Source organism: Erpetoichthys calabaricus, chromosome 12 (genome assembly GCF_900747795.2).
Source record: "Erpetoichthys calabaricus chromosome 12, fErpCal1.3, whole genome shotgun sequence".
Taxonomy (NCBI): Eukaryota; Metazoa; Chordata; class Cladistia; order Polypteriformes; family Polypteridae; genus Erpetoichthys; species Erpetoichthys calabaricus.
The window spans coordinates 127,178,484-127,195,624 of NC_041405.2; the positions used below are offsets into that span (position 1 = coordinate 127,178,484).

Below are 17,141 nucleotides of genomic sequence, written 5' to 3' on the forward strand. Positions count from 1 at the left end.
CTGCAGTCTTCTGAATTATTCTTAGACTCCTCTATAAGTATGTATGAATTATTGAACCCACCACTCCTTCTGCTGTTTCCTTTTTTGACAGTTTGTCCCTGTTTGCCGCACTCGTGTTATTTCGATGAAGTGTCTGGTCACTTGGTCCTCTTTCAGGCTCAATACATTTGAACAATTCCTCATATGGATGTCTGACCTATTAACATGACACAGCTGCTGTGGGTGGCAGTCAAAAGCAGTAGACGCGGATGAGGCAGACACTATGAAAAAGCAAAATTCAATCAATCACTTTTATTAACATTCAAATTAAGTCAATGAGTGCAGACAAGTGTTAGAGGTATAAAGCCTTGAGAATGAGAAAGGCACTATATAAATAAAATATATTATTATTAAAGTAAACCCAGTTTGTGCAAATAAAGAGCAGCCTGTCAGCGTCCACCAGGACTGAGCTTCTGCTGAATCACAGGGCAGTTACCATCTGAATTGTGCCATTAAGATTTTGCCGACTGTGTGAAAATGTCCAGTCTGTGATTTTGAATAAAATCAGGCAAGGAGAAGAGCCACTTTGTTTTTTGGTCAACCACAGTGGAAATGAAAGATTGAAGCGCTGGGTAATTTTACATTGATTGACGTGCACTTGTTCCAGACCATCCATGAATAGTGATGCACGGAACATTCTTGACTAGTTAAGGGGGTCGTCATTCTCAAACCCACGTGGTCAGCAGTGTATGGCACGAGGCAGAGTGGTCGTTCTTACCATTTACAATGACTGACCTCCATGTTTGCAGCTGCACCCTACCTCAGGCTGAGCCTGTGAATGAAGGCTTTGTTTCATTTGGGAGTCGGGAGTCGGTACTCGGCTATGCGAGACGCCATACTAGCTAAGGTGCACAATCGCTTCCAGCCTTCAGACCAGAGAGGTGGTGGACTGGGCCTCTTCGGTGTGAAGCTAATCACAAGAAAGGAATGGAAGGGAAGTAACGGGTCACAGTCCAAGGGCCAGCTGCAGGTGACAATGATGAAGTGTTAGTGCCGTGCCTCGTCATGAGAAATGACACACTTCATCAAGAGAACTGCAGTACCAACTCTGGGCTAGAGACCAAAACGGGCTGTAAAGTAAAACAACGAATGGGTGTAACTGCAGACATCAGATTGGGGAAAAAAACTGCCCAGCTCTTTTGGCAGACATACATATGAGCCAGAAAAGCAAAGATTTCATTTCTAGGCATTAATTGGTCATTTTATGATTTAATATATTACAAATGTATGGCTAATTAATAACTTGTTGTTACCCGCCTGCCACTACTTTTTGCTCACTCGATAATCATTTTCCTAATTTTATTTAAAACTGCGCTAAAGCTGTTGATGGCTTCTCTACGACTTTATATGTTTAAAATGACGGCAAAGCTTTTTTTAATCGTCCTGTCAGTATCCAGTATTGTATTCACAGCAGGACCCATCGAGCTAAGGTAAGGGCTCCTGTTGCCAACAAACCATTTCATGCAGGCACTCAGACCTCTCAAAGATAACCAACCTGAGCTGTTCTCGAATTTGTGTCTTAGAACATCTCACATCATTCTGAGCTCTTCATGTTTTTCACTCCTCTCCTTTGGGATGGCCAGAGCAGGCTGCTAGAATGCATCATCCATCACTGACCGCACTACCAACTTTACACTCTCTGTTTGCTCTTTGCCTTGTAGATTGTGTGCTTGGGGATCTGATTACTAGAAAATCAGGAGAGGCTTCCGATTCTCGGCTCTAATGCCAATTAGTCAATCAGAAGAAACTGCCCACGTCAATTGTGTAAGGCGCCACATGACCGTGTAAACTTGAACTGCACACAAACAGACAGCGAGAAGTAGAAGGAGACGGACAACGGCAGCACAATGAGAAAGAATTGGCAGCCAAATTAATTTTAAGGGCAAAAGAAAATGAGATTGAAATGAACAGATCTGAAGCACAAGATATCAAGAAGAGTCAAAATGCCCACTAGAACTGAGCACGTGGTGGTCTTACAAGGCTGGGCTAATTATAGTCGCAATGCAGGTCTTTCAAAGGTCTTGCGTCATACAAGGAGGGTGCTGTTAGCGTTGGAAGAAGTGAAATAAAAAGAGAAAACTGTCAAAGACCTTTCAGCCATGGCTGGCAAAGTCACATCAGTGTCAACAGGAATGAACCGCAAATCAATCCGACCCTTAGCCCGTGCATTATATAATGCCGAGCTGTCCAAGTTTTGAATAAAACAGCGGGATTCTGTTGTCTCACCTGAAATATGGAGTCTTGTTTAAAAATGAAAGGGCAGCCGCTGACGAGACATATTCCGATATTGACGAATGAGCGGCAATGCGCCTGCTTGATTGATTCTTTCATTCTGTTACCCTCGTCTGTTGTGTTGAAATTACTTAGAAAGAGCCACACCATTAAGCACATTCTAATTACAAGTTAGGAGAGCTTTCAATTCCGAGGTAACTGCTCACTGTCAATTCACAGTCTTTTTCAGCACAATTTCAATTTATTTATTTGCTCACAAATTTTGCATATTAATAATTAGATTTTAAAGAGCCAGAAGCACATTATGTTAAGACTAGTTGTCCACAGCAGCTTAAATTCAAAATTAAAACTCACATAGTGGTGCCACTATTACATATTCACACTCGACACGTTTGACTTTTTTTAACACAATCCTCCTTCAGTAAAGCACAGTAGTATGTAAATGTTAATTATTATTATTATTATTAATGTGGCAGAAGGCCACTTATCCCAAACAAGTGCATTGGATTGTGAACATAAAACACCTGCCAAGTTTATTCTTCCTCAAATGAGCCAAACAACAAAAGGAGCAAATTCTTACAACGAAAGAGCAACTTCTCAATGACACTGCAAAAAAGTGAAGAAATTTTCAGTAGGCGTCCCCCAAGTTTAAATGAGAAAGGTGCGATTGGGTGGGGTATTCTGCATGAAATGCATGCACAGTCCACTTGACCAGAACACTCCCAGGTACACCAGCTAGCCACTGACTATGGACATCTGATGACAAGCTGCTTTATTTACACAGTCCATGCCCCAGATTGTTCAACTCCTACTCAACTCTTGTAGGAATTCACAGAGTTCACGTCTGTGACTTCCTGCACCAAATTCTTACTCTCTATTTGGACGTATCGCTTAAAATGCTGTGTGACAATTGTGAAGCCCATTGGGGGAGCTTTGATCATACAAATAAAATACAAACAACTTGAACTCTAGTTCTCACTGAAGACACAAAGCTTCAAAGAAGACATCTTCACAAAGACGCAATCCTCCAGGGGTTTGTTTATTTCTACGATCACCCAAATTAGACCTTTACAGGTGGCTCTGATGGTGACTGAAGAAGGTTTTGTTGAGCTGCGGGTAAAATTCAAACAAATGTTAGTAAGTGCAAATAAAGAGGTGAAAAAAACAATGCTCTGCCACTTTCCTGTTTCATATTTTAATATACAACTGTGACTTATGAAAACGTCTCACATCTTCTCAGACGTATTTTGAGCCTCCCCTCTACCTCCGTGCACGTAACACTTACTCTTAATAAAATCGTGACACAACTAGATTTTCATTTTAAAAAGCATTTAGAGATCTTACAAGTTTGCTTTAAAGATATTTGAACATCTCCAAAATCAGAACACTAACACAAACGACGTTTGCGTCACACGTACGTGGGTGGATCAAAACATTCTGAGCTTGACCCATTATGAGAAACACCAGTAAAGCCAAAAAAGTTATGTTTCAGCGTAATCCCAATAAAATATGCTATGATGCTCCCCACAGTTGTTCCATCTAACTAAAATTAAACAAGCTCACATGGCACGTCCACGGAGGTAGGAGCAGGTGGTAGTCATGGGGGCCATCATCATGAAACAGAGGAGGGATGACCAAGAGCTTTCCTTGCCACTGCCATAAACACCAAAGCAAATCAGTGCAATATGGAGGCATGTAATCAACATGGGCTTACACCGTCAACAACACGAGAAGAACTGCACATGTGACCTTGCAGCACTGGCTTAGGGTCCTGAGTTCCTCTGCTGTTGGAGAGTCATGAACTGCTTTGATTGTTGTTTGGATTCCAAGTCACCAGTTTTCATGAAATGCTTGTTAAGTTTTTCCCTGTTTAAATACAAGAACTGAAGATTCTCCTTGGAATATTGGAGGCGGCAATCCTTCATTTCAGGAGCCAACATTCTGGGCCCTCACTGTGCACAGACTTTACCTGGTCATGAAGAATGCTTTGACTTGACCCATAACTAATTCCTACAAGGTCTGCGGTCTGAAGTGTTGTCACTTTCTGACCGTCTATTACAGGGGTGGTGGACTCCAGGCCTGGAGTGCCGCAGTGGCTACAGATTTTCATTCTAACCCTTTTCCTAATCAGTGACCTGCAGTTTTCACTGCTAATTAACTTTTTCCCCATCACTTTAATAGCCCTGTTAGAAGAGTTCAGCCCTCTGAATTGATTCCTTTCTTCATTAAATGACAGCCAAGCCGAAATGAGATGTGAAATGAGCTGACAGATGACCAGCTAAACTGGGGCTTCAAACTCCAACCGATTTCACTCCAATCACTTTCTTAATGAGAAGCCAATTCCTGCTGTTAATTTAACCTGTTATTTAATTCCTTGGCTTGTTGCTGCTCTCATTCTGCCACAGCACGCATTTCGAAAACTGTTCTTTTTCTGTTCTTTCTAAGAGCACCGTCAAAATGTTTTGGTGACCTGAGAGATCAGCCTTACCAAGACCATCACCTCTCTTTAATTTCAGATATTGTGTGATGGGCATTATGGGGGGTATTTTTCGTACGTGGATTAGTCGTTTAGCCGGATGTAATTGTTGACGATTTGGCCTGATCCTGGATCTGTCGGTTTTTCAAAACTCTTGCTGGAAGTGTTGTCATAGCAACACATCCTAATCCTCAAAGCTGCTCGGAGCAGTTTGTTCTACCTAAACAAGGATTAGCTCACACACTTAATCAGTGTCCGTGCGTGGAATTCATTCAGTCTTGGCTTCGCCGTTCATGAATGAGCGACCAATTGATATCGGTGCACAAATTATAAGACGAGAATTTCATATAGAGAGGGTTTTGCGCAATCGGCAAGATCCTTTATTGCTCCCGGAGGAAATTCTTTTCAAAAGATACCGCTTTAGCCGAGGGGGAATATTGTACCTCAAAGATTTATTAGTACCTTATATTCGAAGTCAAACTCGGCGAAGTCGGGCTCTCACAACCACACAGACAGTAGGCATTGCTTTGAGGTTTTTTACAAGCAGCACTTTTTTTATATACTGTAGGTGATGCGGAAAATCTATCTAAAAGTGCAGTTTGCCAGGCAATTCGTAAAGTCTGTTTGGCTCTGAAATATTTCCTTTGGGTTTTCATGGTGTTTCCTGAACACCTGCGTGTGCAGACAATAAGAGAGGCGTTTCATGCCATTGCAGGTAGGCAACACATAGGCAAAAACAACCACAGTTCCATAAAGAATTTCACAATCAGCCTAACATTCTCATTACCAGGATTTCCAAATGTGATTGGGGCACATGGGACTGATCAGAGTGGAGTTTGATCAAACATTATTTGGAAAATGTACCTCTCCTCCTGATGAATAATCAGACACAGTGTCTTCATCAAATATTTGACCTTTGTCAATATCTCGTTGGTCAGACACAGGTTCAAGGGATATGACATTCCCTGCAACTGACCCAACAAAAAAGAGGGCTACATGGAACATACCTATGGCACACATGGAGGACAAATATATGCAATGACCATCCATTACCTGAAATGAAGTGACCACTGCATCCTGCCACTGGTTCTGAGGAGGAGCTTCCCCCTGGAATGCCCTCAGAAACAGGGCGATGGACATTTTGCTGGAGAGCCAACTCTTCAGCAGGGGTTAGGTCTGGACCGCGTGGACCTCCAGCTGTTTTTCGCTTGTCTGCCTTCTTATTAGCTTTAAAATTAATGTTTTTTATATTATATATGATTATTTATGTCAACAATTCTTTAAATAGTTATATACCAATATTTACCAGTTTGAAGTATATTCTTGTACTTCACTTTAACCTGTTCCCATGTTCTCCTTGTGTTCACGTTTGATCCGGAATTATGACATATCAAATAATAATTAATCTGACACATAGGAAATGAAACGCTGCATTCAGTAAGTACAATGCACACTACTTAGCGTTTAATTTGTCGGCCACTTTTTGCCAGCCGTCTTTTTTGGTTTGGGCTGCTTTTGCAGTGTTACCCCTTGTGCATATTAAATCTTGAAATTCTTCATGTCCTTCGAATAAAAGGTCTTGTGCCGCGTGTGTGAAAAAAAAAAATGCGCCCGTTCTTTCGTCATTTTGTTACAGCCTATCAAAGACTTGCTGATCATGTTTTCTAGACTCAATATATATGGGCTTTTCAATCAGCGCGGGCGCGCGCATTCATCTCGGATGATTAGATCCAGCTAGACTAATTTAATACATGGCTGCGTTTGAAAAACCAACCTATCTCAGATGAGTGTCACCGGCATTAACTTATCCAAGATGAGGCACCTGATCTCGGATGATTTAAGCGACGTACAGAAAATACCCCCCTGGTCATGTGGTGGCTTGTTTTGTGTCTCATTATTGTTTGGCTGCTAATTAAGGAAAAAGAAACAACTATGGGGCCTGAGTCAAGTTAATTAAAAGAAGTAATCGGCAGCAAAAACTGGTCACTAATTAAAAAGATGGTAAGAATGAAAGCCTGCAGCCACTGCGGCACTCGAGGCCTGGAGTTCGCCACCCCTGGTCTATTACAATTTACTCCACAATGGAAACGTTTTCTTCTGCCTCAGTGTTGAAGGTCAGTCAGACCCAGACCGTGGGTCACCTCTTGACTATGACATATGAAGGGAACTATTCTTGGTACACACTAACTAGACAAGAATTCATCTTTAAAGGCATATTGTTCTCCAATGATAACAGAATACTGTTATGGGTTTCAGCATCCATGTTGACTTGCTTATGAAACAAATCATACACTGTGCACTAAAAATGATAGTACATTGTAATTAAAATATTTAGTATGATATCAGAACTGTAGAATGGCTTTTTATGTTTATGCTCAAATCTTTTTTTTAATCACCATTCATGAGGTCCCACTGTAAACCCTCACCTAAGAAAATGTGCAACAGAACAAGTGGCTTCTGTAAAACGAGTGTTTTGACCCAAACTGCTGTGTGAATATGCCTTGCATATCGAGCCCAGTGACTACTTCCTTCCAATAATCTGCTTTAATCATATCTTTCATAGCACAGCTCTCTGATGGACGGGTTGTCTTAAACCTTCCAACTGGCAAGGTGCTGTTTATCATTTTCCTTTCATCAAACACCTAAACCTTTAAACTGTATAAAAATATAATGCTTCAGTTCAACCTACATTTTCATCATTTCATTTTAGTATGAGAAAAGTGCCATTACAAAATTTATACATAATACATTTGTAAATGATTTCTAAAATTAACTTAGTTCTGGAAAGCAGAATTTCAAGTTCATTAAATACAAACATACTTTCTAAAACTCAGGGTCATAAAGGTAGGAATGAGCCCTGGCCAGTGTGCAAAGCCATTGCAGGGCTCAGATAATAAACACACCACACTTACTCCCACTGGGGACAGTTTACTGTTGGCAATTCATTTAACACAAATGTGTTTGAAGATGTGAGATACAAGCACAGGGAGAGTATGCAACATCCACACATAAGGCCGCAGGTAACCCCTGCACAACCGTGCAATGATAAAATCAAGACCAGCCTTACTTACCATGTTGATCTTCAGCCAGGCCTGCTTCTAAATTTTCTCCCTTTACTTGCTGGGCATTTAAACCTTCTGTGGGTTGCAAACAGAGAGGAAAAAATGTAGATTTGCCTCCACTTGTCACTTACTGTGTCATTTTTCAAAGACTTCAACTGTAACAATAATCCAAATTTCATGGGGTCATAGGACAACAAGCATTTTTTATTGTGAATATAAATCCTGTTGTGTATATTTGACTGTCTAACTACTATGAATCTCTTGTTTTAGCTAAACAAACCAATCTATTATAAAAAAAAAATCTTGGGGAGGGAGACGAGACGTGATCTTCTCGGGGGACCATTTAAAGTCCCACAAGAGACACTTTAACTTGATCCCAGCTCTTAAAAAAACAACAAGTGACAAGCAAAACACGCAGCTCGCCAGCAGTAGAAAGCCAGCAGATGATCCGACCGCTTCTCCTTAGCGTGTGTTCAGCCCCACCCCCCCCTTCACAACGCAAGCGGCAGAGACACAAAGTGGCAAAAAGGACTGGCTGTACAGGCTTTAAAATGATCGACGGGCAGCACGACAGCAGCAACAGCAGAAAGACAGCAGATGATCATCAAGACAGCATCTTCTTGCGTTGTCACGATGCAAGTCCAAACAGAGAATCAAAATTCAATGTGATATTGATGAAAACTTAATTCAAAACATAGTTTTTACTGAAGTTTTACAGTAAAAGTGTAAGTTTAAAAAATATTTGCGTGTTAATTTCAAAGCCAAACAGAATGTATAACACAAAATCGTATAATGCAACAAAAAACTCAAACGCAACATGAAACATAATTTACTTTCAAATTATTACATTTTACTATTTTTGAATATGGTTAATTACTCACTGTAATGTAAAATAGTTAGTTCTATTATGCATATGTAACAATTCCCATGAAAATAACAATCTCTTTATATTGTACATCCACATCCCCATATGCAAGTGGCAGAACTGCAAAGTGGCTAGTGTGTGGCGCCAGCCCGGGGGTTGGTGAGCGAAGCGAGCAGGGGGCAAAGCCCCCTAGTCATTAATAAAATACTCCTGTGTGCTTCAGTTTCTATAACCTTATAAAGGTTTCTGTAAAGGAGTATCAATAACTGAACACTGCTTCTAAAAAATGAAAATTGTTAAGCACTAATATGTAACTTGACAAAGCGTGAATGATTCATTATATATGTACAAGATAATTACCGGTGTATATGCAAGATGCATCTCACATAAACTACTGACGTAGTGGATTGTACTGTAGATCTGCTTTAACTAATGCTAACCTGGGGTCATTTGGGCCATGGTGGCCTAGTTACAGGATTTGCCTCACTGTTTCAGGACTGTATAGTTTTGCATGTTCTCACTTTTGTGTCTATCTGGGTTGTTCCATTGAGGGCTCTTGTTTGTCTTTGAGATGTAGGAGAGAAAACATGTTAAGTTTACCTGCAATAGTAAGTTAGACATGTACGTATTCATATCATTATTACAATTAGTTTCCTTTGAGTTACTACCTAATTTATGTGTACAATATCTATCTCTCTATCATCTTAATACCTCATCTCCTGAAAAATTACCCTGCTTGGGATTCTGAGAAGCTTGAACATTCACTGCAATGCCTAGGCTCAACTCAGGAAGATCAATGAGCTTCTAAATGAACATTTGTCTAGGAAACATTTATTGTTTCATTCAATAAATGACTCAGGCGCCGCTGCCGCGAGTGGCAGCCTTTCCAGCAGTTCCGTGTATGACTTTATCTTTTTACCTTTTTCTGTATTTTTCTCTATTTCACTGTTAACTCCCGCCACATTCTTTTATGTGGTTTCGTTCCCTGGGCACTTTTTACTACTTTAACATGGATTTATGGATGATAAATTGGACTGGACTGCCAATACTGATGCTCTGTGTAAGAAAGGACAGAGCCGACTATACTTCCTTAGAAGACTGGCATCCTTCAACATCTGAAATAAGATGCTGCAGATGTTCTATCAGACGGTTGTGGTGAGCGCCCTCTTCCACGTGATGGTGTACTGGGGAGGCAGCATTAAGAAGAGGGACGCCTCACGCCTGGACAAACTGGTAAGGAAGGCAGGCTCTATTGTAGGCACGGAGCTGGACAGTTTGACATCCGTGGCAGAGCGACGGGTACTGAGCAGACTCCTGTCAATCATGGAGAATCCACTGCATCCACTGAACAGTATCATCGCCAGACAGAGGAGCAGCTTCAGCGGCAGACTGCTGTCAATGTCCTGCTCCACTGACAGACTGAGGAGATCGTTCCTCCCCCAAACTATGCGACTCTACAATTCCACTCGGGAGGGTAAACGTTAATATTTTTCAAAGTTATTGCCTGTATACCTGCATTGTTATCACTCTTTAATTTAATATTGTTCTTTATCAGTATGCTGCTACTGGAGTATGTGAATTTCCCCTTGGGATTAATAAAGTATCTATCTATCTATCTATCTATCTATCTATCTATCTATCTATCTATCTATCTATCTATCTATCTATCTATCTATCTATCTATCTATCTATCTATCTATCTATCTAAACATTGATGCATTAAATGTCAGGAATGGCTCCAGGCATGAAAATATCACGATGCTGACATTTTTAGGCATTACTAAGAGTCCTTACGTTGTATACTAAAACAGAATTTCTTCTGCTGATAAGAGATGTAGCTTGTTACTGCCCCAATGAGTGCCATGGCAAGCGCACTTGCAATCCCAGCAATGGTTGTAGTTTCTTGTATATTAACTGTTGTATCTCTGTCATCTGTATTCCCTTTGCTTCTCGGGTTATCTGTTGGGAAAACCAAAAAGAGTCAAAATAAGTGGATAGGGTGAAAGAAACAAGCAGTCAGCAAATTAACGTGGCATCAATTTTTATGTTAATTTACTGCCATTGAAAACATTTTGAACAAAAAAAAAATTATGAAAAATACACTGCTGTGCTCTAAATCCATGTTTACAGAAAAAAAGGATAAAAAAACAAATATTTACAAGAATTTGTCCAGTAAACTATATAGGCACTCCTTGTGTCCCCTCTCTTACTCAAAGTATTAGAATAACATGATACAGAGAGCAGATAACACACCTTGATGTTCACTCACTGGCAGTCTGTCTGTCTTGCACAATAAATGAACAACTCAGTGCTTTCATTTTGAAATTCATTCAACCAGCCCACCTTTAGATGAAGCTGAAGAGTCAAAACCTCAGCCACAGACAGGAAATCTTTACAACACTTGAATGTTAACAAAAATCTGATGAGAACACAGCATTCGGCCTATCAAACCTCACCAATCCTATCCACCTAATTTCTCCAAAATAACATTAGGTTGAGTATTGAAAGTATCTAAAGTTTTCCCCACACCACTTGGTAATGTATTCCAAGAGTCTACAGCTCTCAGCGTGAGGAAAAACTTTCTAATGTTGTATGAAATTTATCTTTAACAAGTTTTTGTATTCTTGTTAAAATCACTTTAAAGTAACAGGCTCAATCAACTGTATTAATTCCTTTAATAATTTCAAAAACTTCAATCTCCTTTAACTTTAACTGAAAAGTTTCAACTCCTTCAATCTCTTCTCATAGCTCATACTCAGCAGTCCTGAAATCAGCCTAGCTATTCTTCTCTGGACTTTATCTACCACTGCTATGTCTGTTTTATAGTGTGGATACCACAACTGCTCACAGTACTCCAAATGAAGTTTCACTATTGCATTATTAAGCTTGAGCATAACCTCCTTTGACTTGTATTCTGCACATCATGCTATACAGCAGAACGTTCTATTTACCTTCTTAACAGCTTCTGTGCACTGCTGTAATGGTGGGCTACCTTCTTTTGCCTTAACAGCTGTTTATTTCAAAAAGTTATATCAGCATGACTAGTCAAGCTAACTGTTTTGGAGTCTGTGTTTGTTTTTGTGTTAGTAAAGAATAATAAAGAATAAATAATAATAAAGAAGAGGGACGCCTCACGCCTGGACAAACTGGTGAGGAAGGCAGGCTCTATTGTAGGCACGGAGCTGGACAGTTTGACATCTGTGGCAGAGAGACGGGCGCTGAGCAGGCTCCTGTCAATAATCGAGAATCCACTGCATCCACTGAACAGTATCATCTCCAGACAGAGGAGCAGCTTCAGTGACAGACTGCTGTCACTGTCCTGCTCCACTGACAGACTGAGGAGATTGTTCCTCCCCCACACTATGCGACCCTTCAATACCACCTGGGGGGGGTAAATGTTAACATTATACAAAGTTATTGTCTGTCTGTTATACCTGCATTGTTATCACTCTTTAATTTAATATTGTTCTTTATCCATATGTTGCTGCTGGAGTATGTGAATTTCCCCTTGGGATTAATAAAGTATCTATCTATCTATCTATCTATCTATCTATCTATCTATCTATCTATCTATCTATCTATCTATCTATCTATCTATCTATCTATCTATCAGGAAGCAAGATAAAATCATTTTTTTGTAATGGAGCTTGTGCCTATGAAATCATCTAAACATTGTATGACTACTAGAACACTGGTAGATATCTAACTGGTCAGCCTGCCACTCTGAGCAGCAGTACATATCATCCTATGCTTCTGGATTCTTACCTGGCGAGTATCCTGAATCAACAATTCCCAGAAGGTCATCATCTGAAAAGGATTTACCTGTAAAAGAATTGAACTGAATCATTTAAAATGCAACAAAATACTAAAAAAAATAAAACACTGCAATGAAACACTACTTATTCATGAGCATGACCATTGTTGTCCCTATACTGTATTATTCATCCACTTCCTTAACCCACATATCAAGTTCACAGGAAACTGGTGCTGACTCTGAAAACAATAAATGCAATACATAACACCCAGTTCTAAACTATACTGGCGGTTCAAGACAACTATTTCTTCCACTAATCACTCAACAGGATAATTTAGAGAGGTAACATACATAATGACATGCCTTTGGACTATAAGAGATAACACGCCAATCACAACAAGACCTTGCATTCTCCATCTAGAACGTCCCAGAGTGTGAAACTGAACTGAGGTCCAAGTAGTTCAACACAATGAGCTACCCAGCTTCCTACCTTCACTTTCAGAATTTTTAACTGTAGTTGCACAAATCTTTTAAAACTACACAGTATACTTCACAGTTCAAAACAATAATTAGTTTTGTGAATGACATGAAGTAACATACTACTTCAAATCTGTTGTCAGCTCCATTTCTGCTTCAGTTGCCAAGTTATGGCAATGGCACAAATGCTGTACCTATATTTTGTTTTCTGCTTCATTTGTCTTTTGTACATAGAGAGTAAAAGGTACTTGCAGTTCAGGTGCATCAAGCACACTTGATTCTTCGACTGCTAAACACTTTTAGGTTAGAAAACTAGAGCCTTGGTTTAGATAATAAAGAAAGCCTGCTTGCAAGACTCTGTTATATGGCTAGGCAGGATATGGCTAGGATTGGTCTGAAAAAACTACTAATTTGTAAATACAGTATTAGACATCACAATCATCCAATGCTACAGCACAATACCCTGCTATCAAGTGTGAAATCAGCAATAAAAAATTAGATGGTAAATGTTTTTTGGCAAAATCATGAGCTTAAAAGACTTCAAAAAGGAGGAATGTGCTGAGGGAATTAAGTGAGAATCAGATGCAAATCAGCCGCTGTGGATTCAACAGCAACATGGCCTAAATGGCTACACTAGGAAAGTCGACACCTTGTTGCCGCAATTGCAAATGATGTACTTTTGGCATACTGCATTTAGCTTAAGATTGTTTCTGTGTAGCCTCTATTGTACAGGGTGAGTCAAAATTATGTTAACACTTGAATGGCGAAAACAATTAATTCACAAAAAATACTCCATGTGTGCAAGATGATTTACAGGAATGTCTCAACCTGTTTGCCATCATGTTCAACACATGTACCATATGTGGCACATAAATTGTATATAAGTATATACATAGCAGTACCATTTGTGTTAACACAATTTTGACTCACACTGTATATTCATTAATTGAATTTCCTCAAAATGTTAAAATATTCTTTCATTTGATCAAGTAGAGATGTGCATTATGTTCTAGTGTATGGCATATGTATTTTTTTATCTGCTTATGGAATGAGTATACCTACCGCCAGCATTACCACCACCACGATTTTTCTCATCAGTCCTGTCATTTTTCTCATCGAGAGCATCTGCAAGACTAAAATCATCTGGATTTTTTGCTAAAAAGTGTCAAAGAACATATTTCATAAGCAACCAAATAACACCCATGAATACAAGAAATGAAATCAGATCCTTTCTACCAATATCATAAGTCACTTACATTCTACTATAATCACTTTAGCTTAACTGGATGAGTTCCTACTTTAAAAGAAAGCCAAATCTGAGTTGGAATTCCTGAGTTAGAGTGTTTGTCTTAATTTAATATGGGCTGAAAGAGTACCACTGGAATGTATACCATCTACTACTGCCATTCTTGTACCACCCCTAAAACAGACTGTGTATCCTGTCCATTAAGTTATGCATAACCATTTTGGGAGAATTTCATTGATACATCTTAAATTAAAATGACTGCATATATGGTAAGAGGTCCTACTCTAATAGAAGTACTGAAATTGCAAATTGCATGCAATAATGGAAAAACTATTTCTCTTAAAAACTCACCAGGTTTTGGATTAGGATATGATGGCTTTTTGGTTATGGTAGCTTTGGTTGTGGTAGATCTAGTTGTGGTAGTAGTTGTTGGTGGAGCTTTTGTTGTAGTTTTTACTGGGGCCTTTGTTGTAGTTGTCATCTTATCTTGAGGTAGAGCCACACAGAACATATAGAACATCAAACAAGAAAAAATATTAATGTTACAAGTGAAAATACATTAATGTTGTTGAACAGGAACCACATTGGGCATTTGGTATAACTGTGCTTGATGATAGTGTATATACTGCCACAATGATAAAGGGTCTGCAAAGAGCTGCCCATGGACTGAACGGCACCCAGCAGACAAATGTCAGGGAAGGGAACTGTGAGGCACTATATTTCAAAGAAACTATTTAAAAGACAATTTGGGTTGAGAGGGTGAAATATAGCTTGATCAGAGCTGGACGGATGAGAACCTGATTCAGGTCTTTGAATTCTCAAAAGCATCAGTTAAATTGATCTAGTAGAATTGTTGTCAGCCAAACTATAAATCATGTACTCAAGTAAACTGGTGGAAATTAAAAGTGCATTCATGACAGGAGCCAGGGAGCATTTCTTTATGCGAAGGGTCATGGATATTTGAAACAAACTTTTGAGCCATGTAGATAAACTTTGAAAAAAAACCTAGATGAGATACCTGAACAACCTCACTATTACCTACCCAAACAACCTGATGTACTGAATAGACTACTCTTACTGGTAAGACTCTTCTGCTCTTAATGATGAAAAGGCCCATATAACATGATTCATTTGGGGCAGTACGTCCACTAGAAACTATACTATCCTGAGCTGGCATGGTTCAGTTCAGTATAAAAGCTAGCTCATTAGTACGTATCTAAGCACTGCATTACAAATAATACAAATCAGAAGAACACAACACAATGAAAACGTAAACCAAGAGCCGCAGTGAAGGCCAATATGCCTGTTTCACTGGCTACTGGTATTTCTGAAATTATTGATGAAACAGTATGTAATTTATAGGTAATACATTAATCTTGTTTCCTCTTTAATGCTGCCATACCAAAATCCTTTAGTTTTCAGAGGATATGTATTTGTATATCTTGATCACCATGGTATAAATCCAATGACAAAAGCAAGAGGCAAAAAGCATGCTCTATTAAAAGAAATACATTTGCATTTTTCCTCACTATGTTTGACAAAAGGTCAAACATACCCCAGCTACACTTTTAATGGTTTTACTAACAAGAGATTGCCAAGTTTAACACTAAACATTTTTTTCAGAACAGGTATTCTCACCGTCATCATTAAATGCATCAAGAGCATCTTCCAGGTTAAAGTCACCATCTTTGAAGAAGAAGAAGAAAAAAACAAAGTTTAATTTTTGTGAACCATCGGCATGTCACATGCTGTTCCTTCATAACTATTATGCCGTCCTTGGGAGATCTTCACTGTACACATACAAGAAGTGGAACACAACTGACTTAACAATAATTGTGTTATGAAACTAGACATTGCAACTCATCATCAATGAAGCAACACAGGTGACATGTAGGGAAAATTTTGAAATAAGGCACAGACAAAAAAAACAATTTAAAGCAAATTAACAATTGAAAGCACATGAATAACAAGCGTAAATACTGCAGGGGATAAAGGTTTTTAAAAAGAGTACAATGAAGCTCTGGACCTAAAGCAGTCACAAATGTTCTGTACAATAAACTAAGGCTCTGAGCTTAACATTCAGCACACATCATTTTAAACACGTTTTACTCAAGAAAAAATAACATTTACTTTCAGAAAATTTGAAAAATACAAAGCATATTGCACATTGCTATACAAGAAGAGGCAAGTCAACGTCCAGCATATAAAGCCAATGTGGCCCACAAGCCAGGGTTAAGGTTAATTAAACAATTTGGCCACTCACACTTTAGTTCTGTTTGTTTGCTCAAGTGAAAATATAACAAATATTAAAAATATATATGTATTTTAACTGTGGGTTTCTTGACTTTGAACAACCATGCACTTGGTTATAGATCTGTTTTGAGAAAATGAGTGTGGCTAAAAATGACAAAGGCAGACTCTGAATATTGAACTGTTGATCAAAAATTGACACTATAAATGTCTTTTCCAAAGTGGAACAGAAAAGTCGTATGTCTGATAAGACAGGACAGCACTACAATTTTCAATGATTCTAACATTAAACTCATATTTTATAAATGAGCTTTCAGCTACACTACCAATATATCTGCTTAGGAAAGTGAACGGAAAGCTGTTGAGCATGGCAAGCCTTTGGCTGAAGTGTCTTTTAAAGGATGGTATGGTGGAGACAGATAGATTTTATTGGCCGGGCATACAATCCTAACTGGAGCGTATTGGCTTATTGGCTCCACCCTGCCATTTGGCAAATGGTGGTTATCTCGTAGGAGTTCATTGTTGAACTAAAAAAATAGACAGCTTCATTTATTTTTTTAATGCAGTGGTTGCAGACATTAAGGATTAGGTTATAATTTAGTAATAATATAGATTATTTTGTGTAACCCAGCCACAGGGGATGCACAAACCAGTGTGTTTCTTTGTGCTGGTCATAAGCCCGGATAAATTGGGAGGGTTATGTCAGGAAGGGCATCCGGTGTAAAATTTTGCCAAATCAA

At 39.0% G+C, this 17,141-nt stretch overlaps 1 protein-coding gene across 3 annotated transcripts in view; it reads right to left on the reverse strand.

Annotated features, from left to right (window-relative positions):
• Nucleotides 1–276: 276 nt before the first annotated feature.
• cd99l2 (CD99 molecule-like 2) overlaps nt 277–17,141 on the reverse strand; it is a 29,815-nt gene continuing 12,950 nt past the window's right edge. For 2 of the 3 annotated variants that reach the window (XM_028816122.2, XM_051935217.1), the window contains exons 4-10: nt 15,790–15,837; nt 14,503–14,637; nt 13,968–14,060; nt 12,440–12,496; nt 10,469–10,633; nt 7,819–7,884; nt 277–3,381 (exon numbers count right to left, since the gene is read on the reverse strand). In XM_028816122.2, coding sequence (XP_028671955.1) covers nt 3,332–3,381; nt 7,819–7,884; nt 10,469–10,633; nt 12,440–12,496; nt 13,968–14,060; nt 14,503–14,637; nt 15,790–15,837 — 614 coding nt within the window. In that variant the 3' untranslated portion in view covers nt 277–3,331. The remainder of the gene's footprint in view (nt 3,382–7,818; nt 7,885–10,468; nt 10,634–12,439; nt 12,497–13,967; nt 14,061–14,502; nt 14,638–15,789; nt 15,838–17,141) is intronic. The other variant, XM_051935218.1, reaches the window with a different exon arrangement.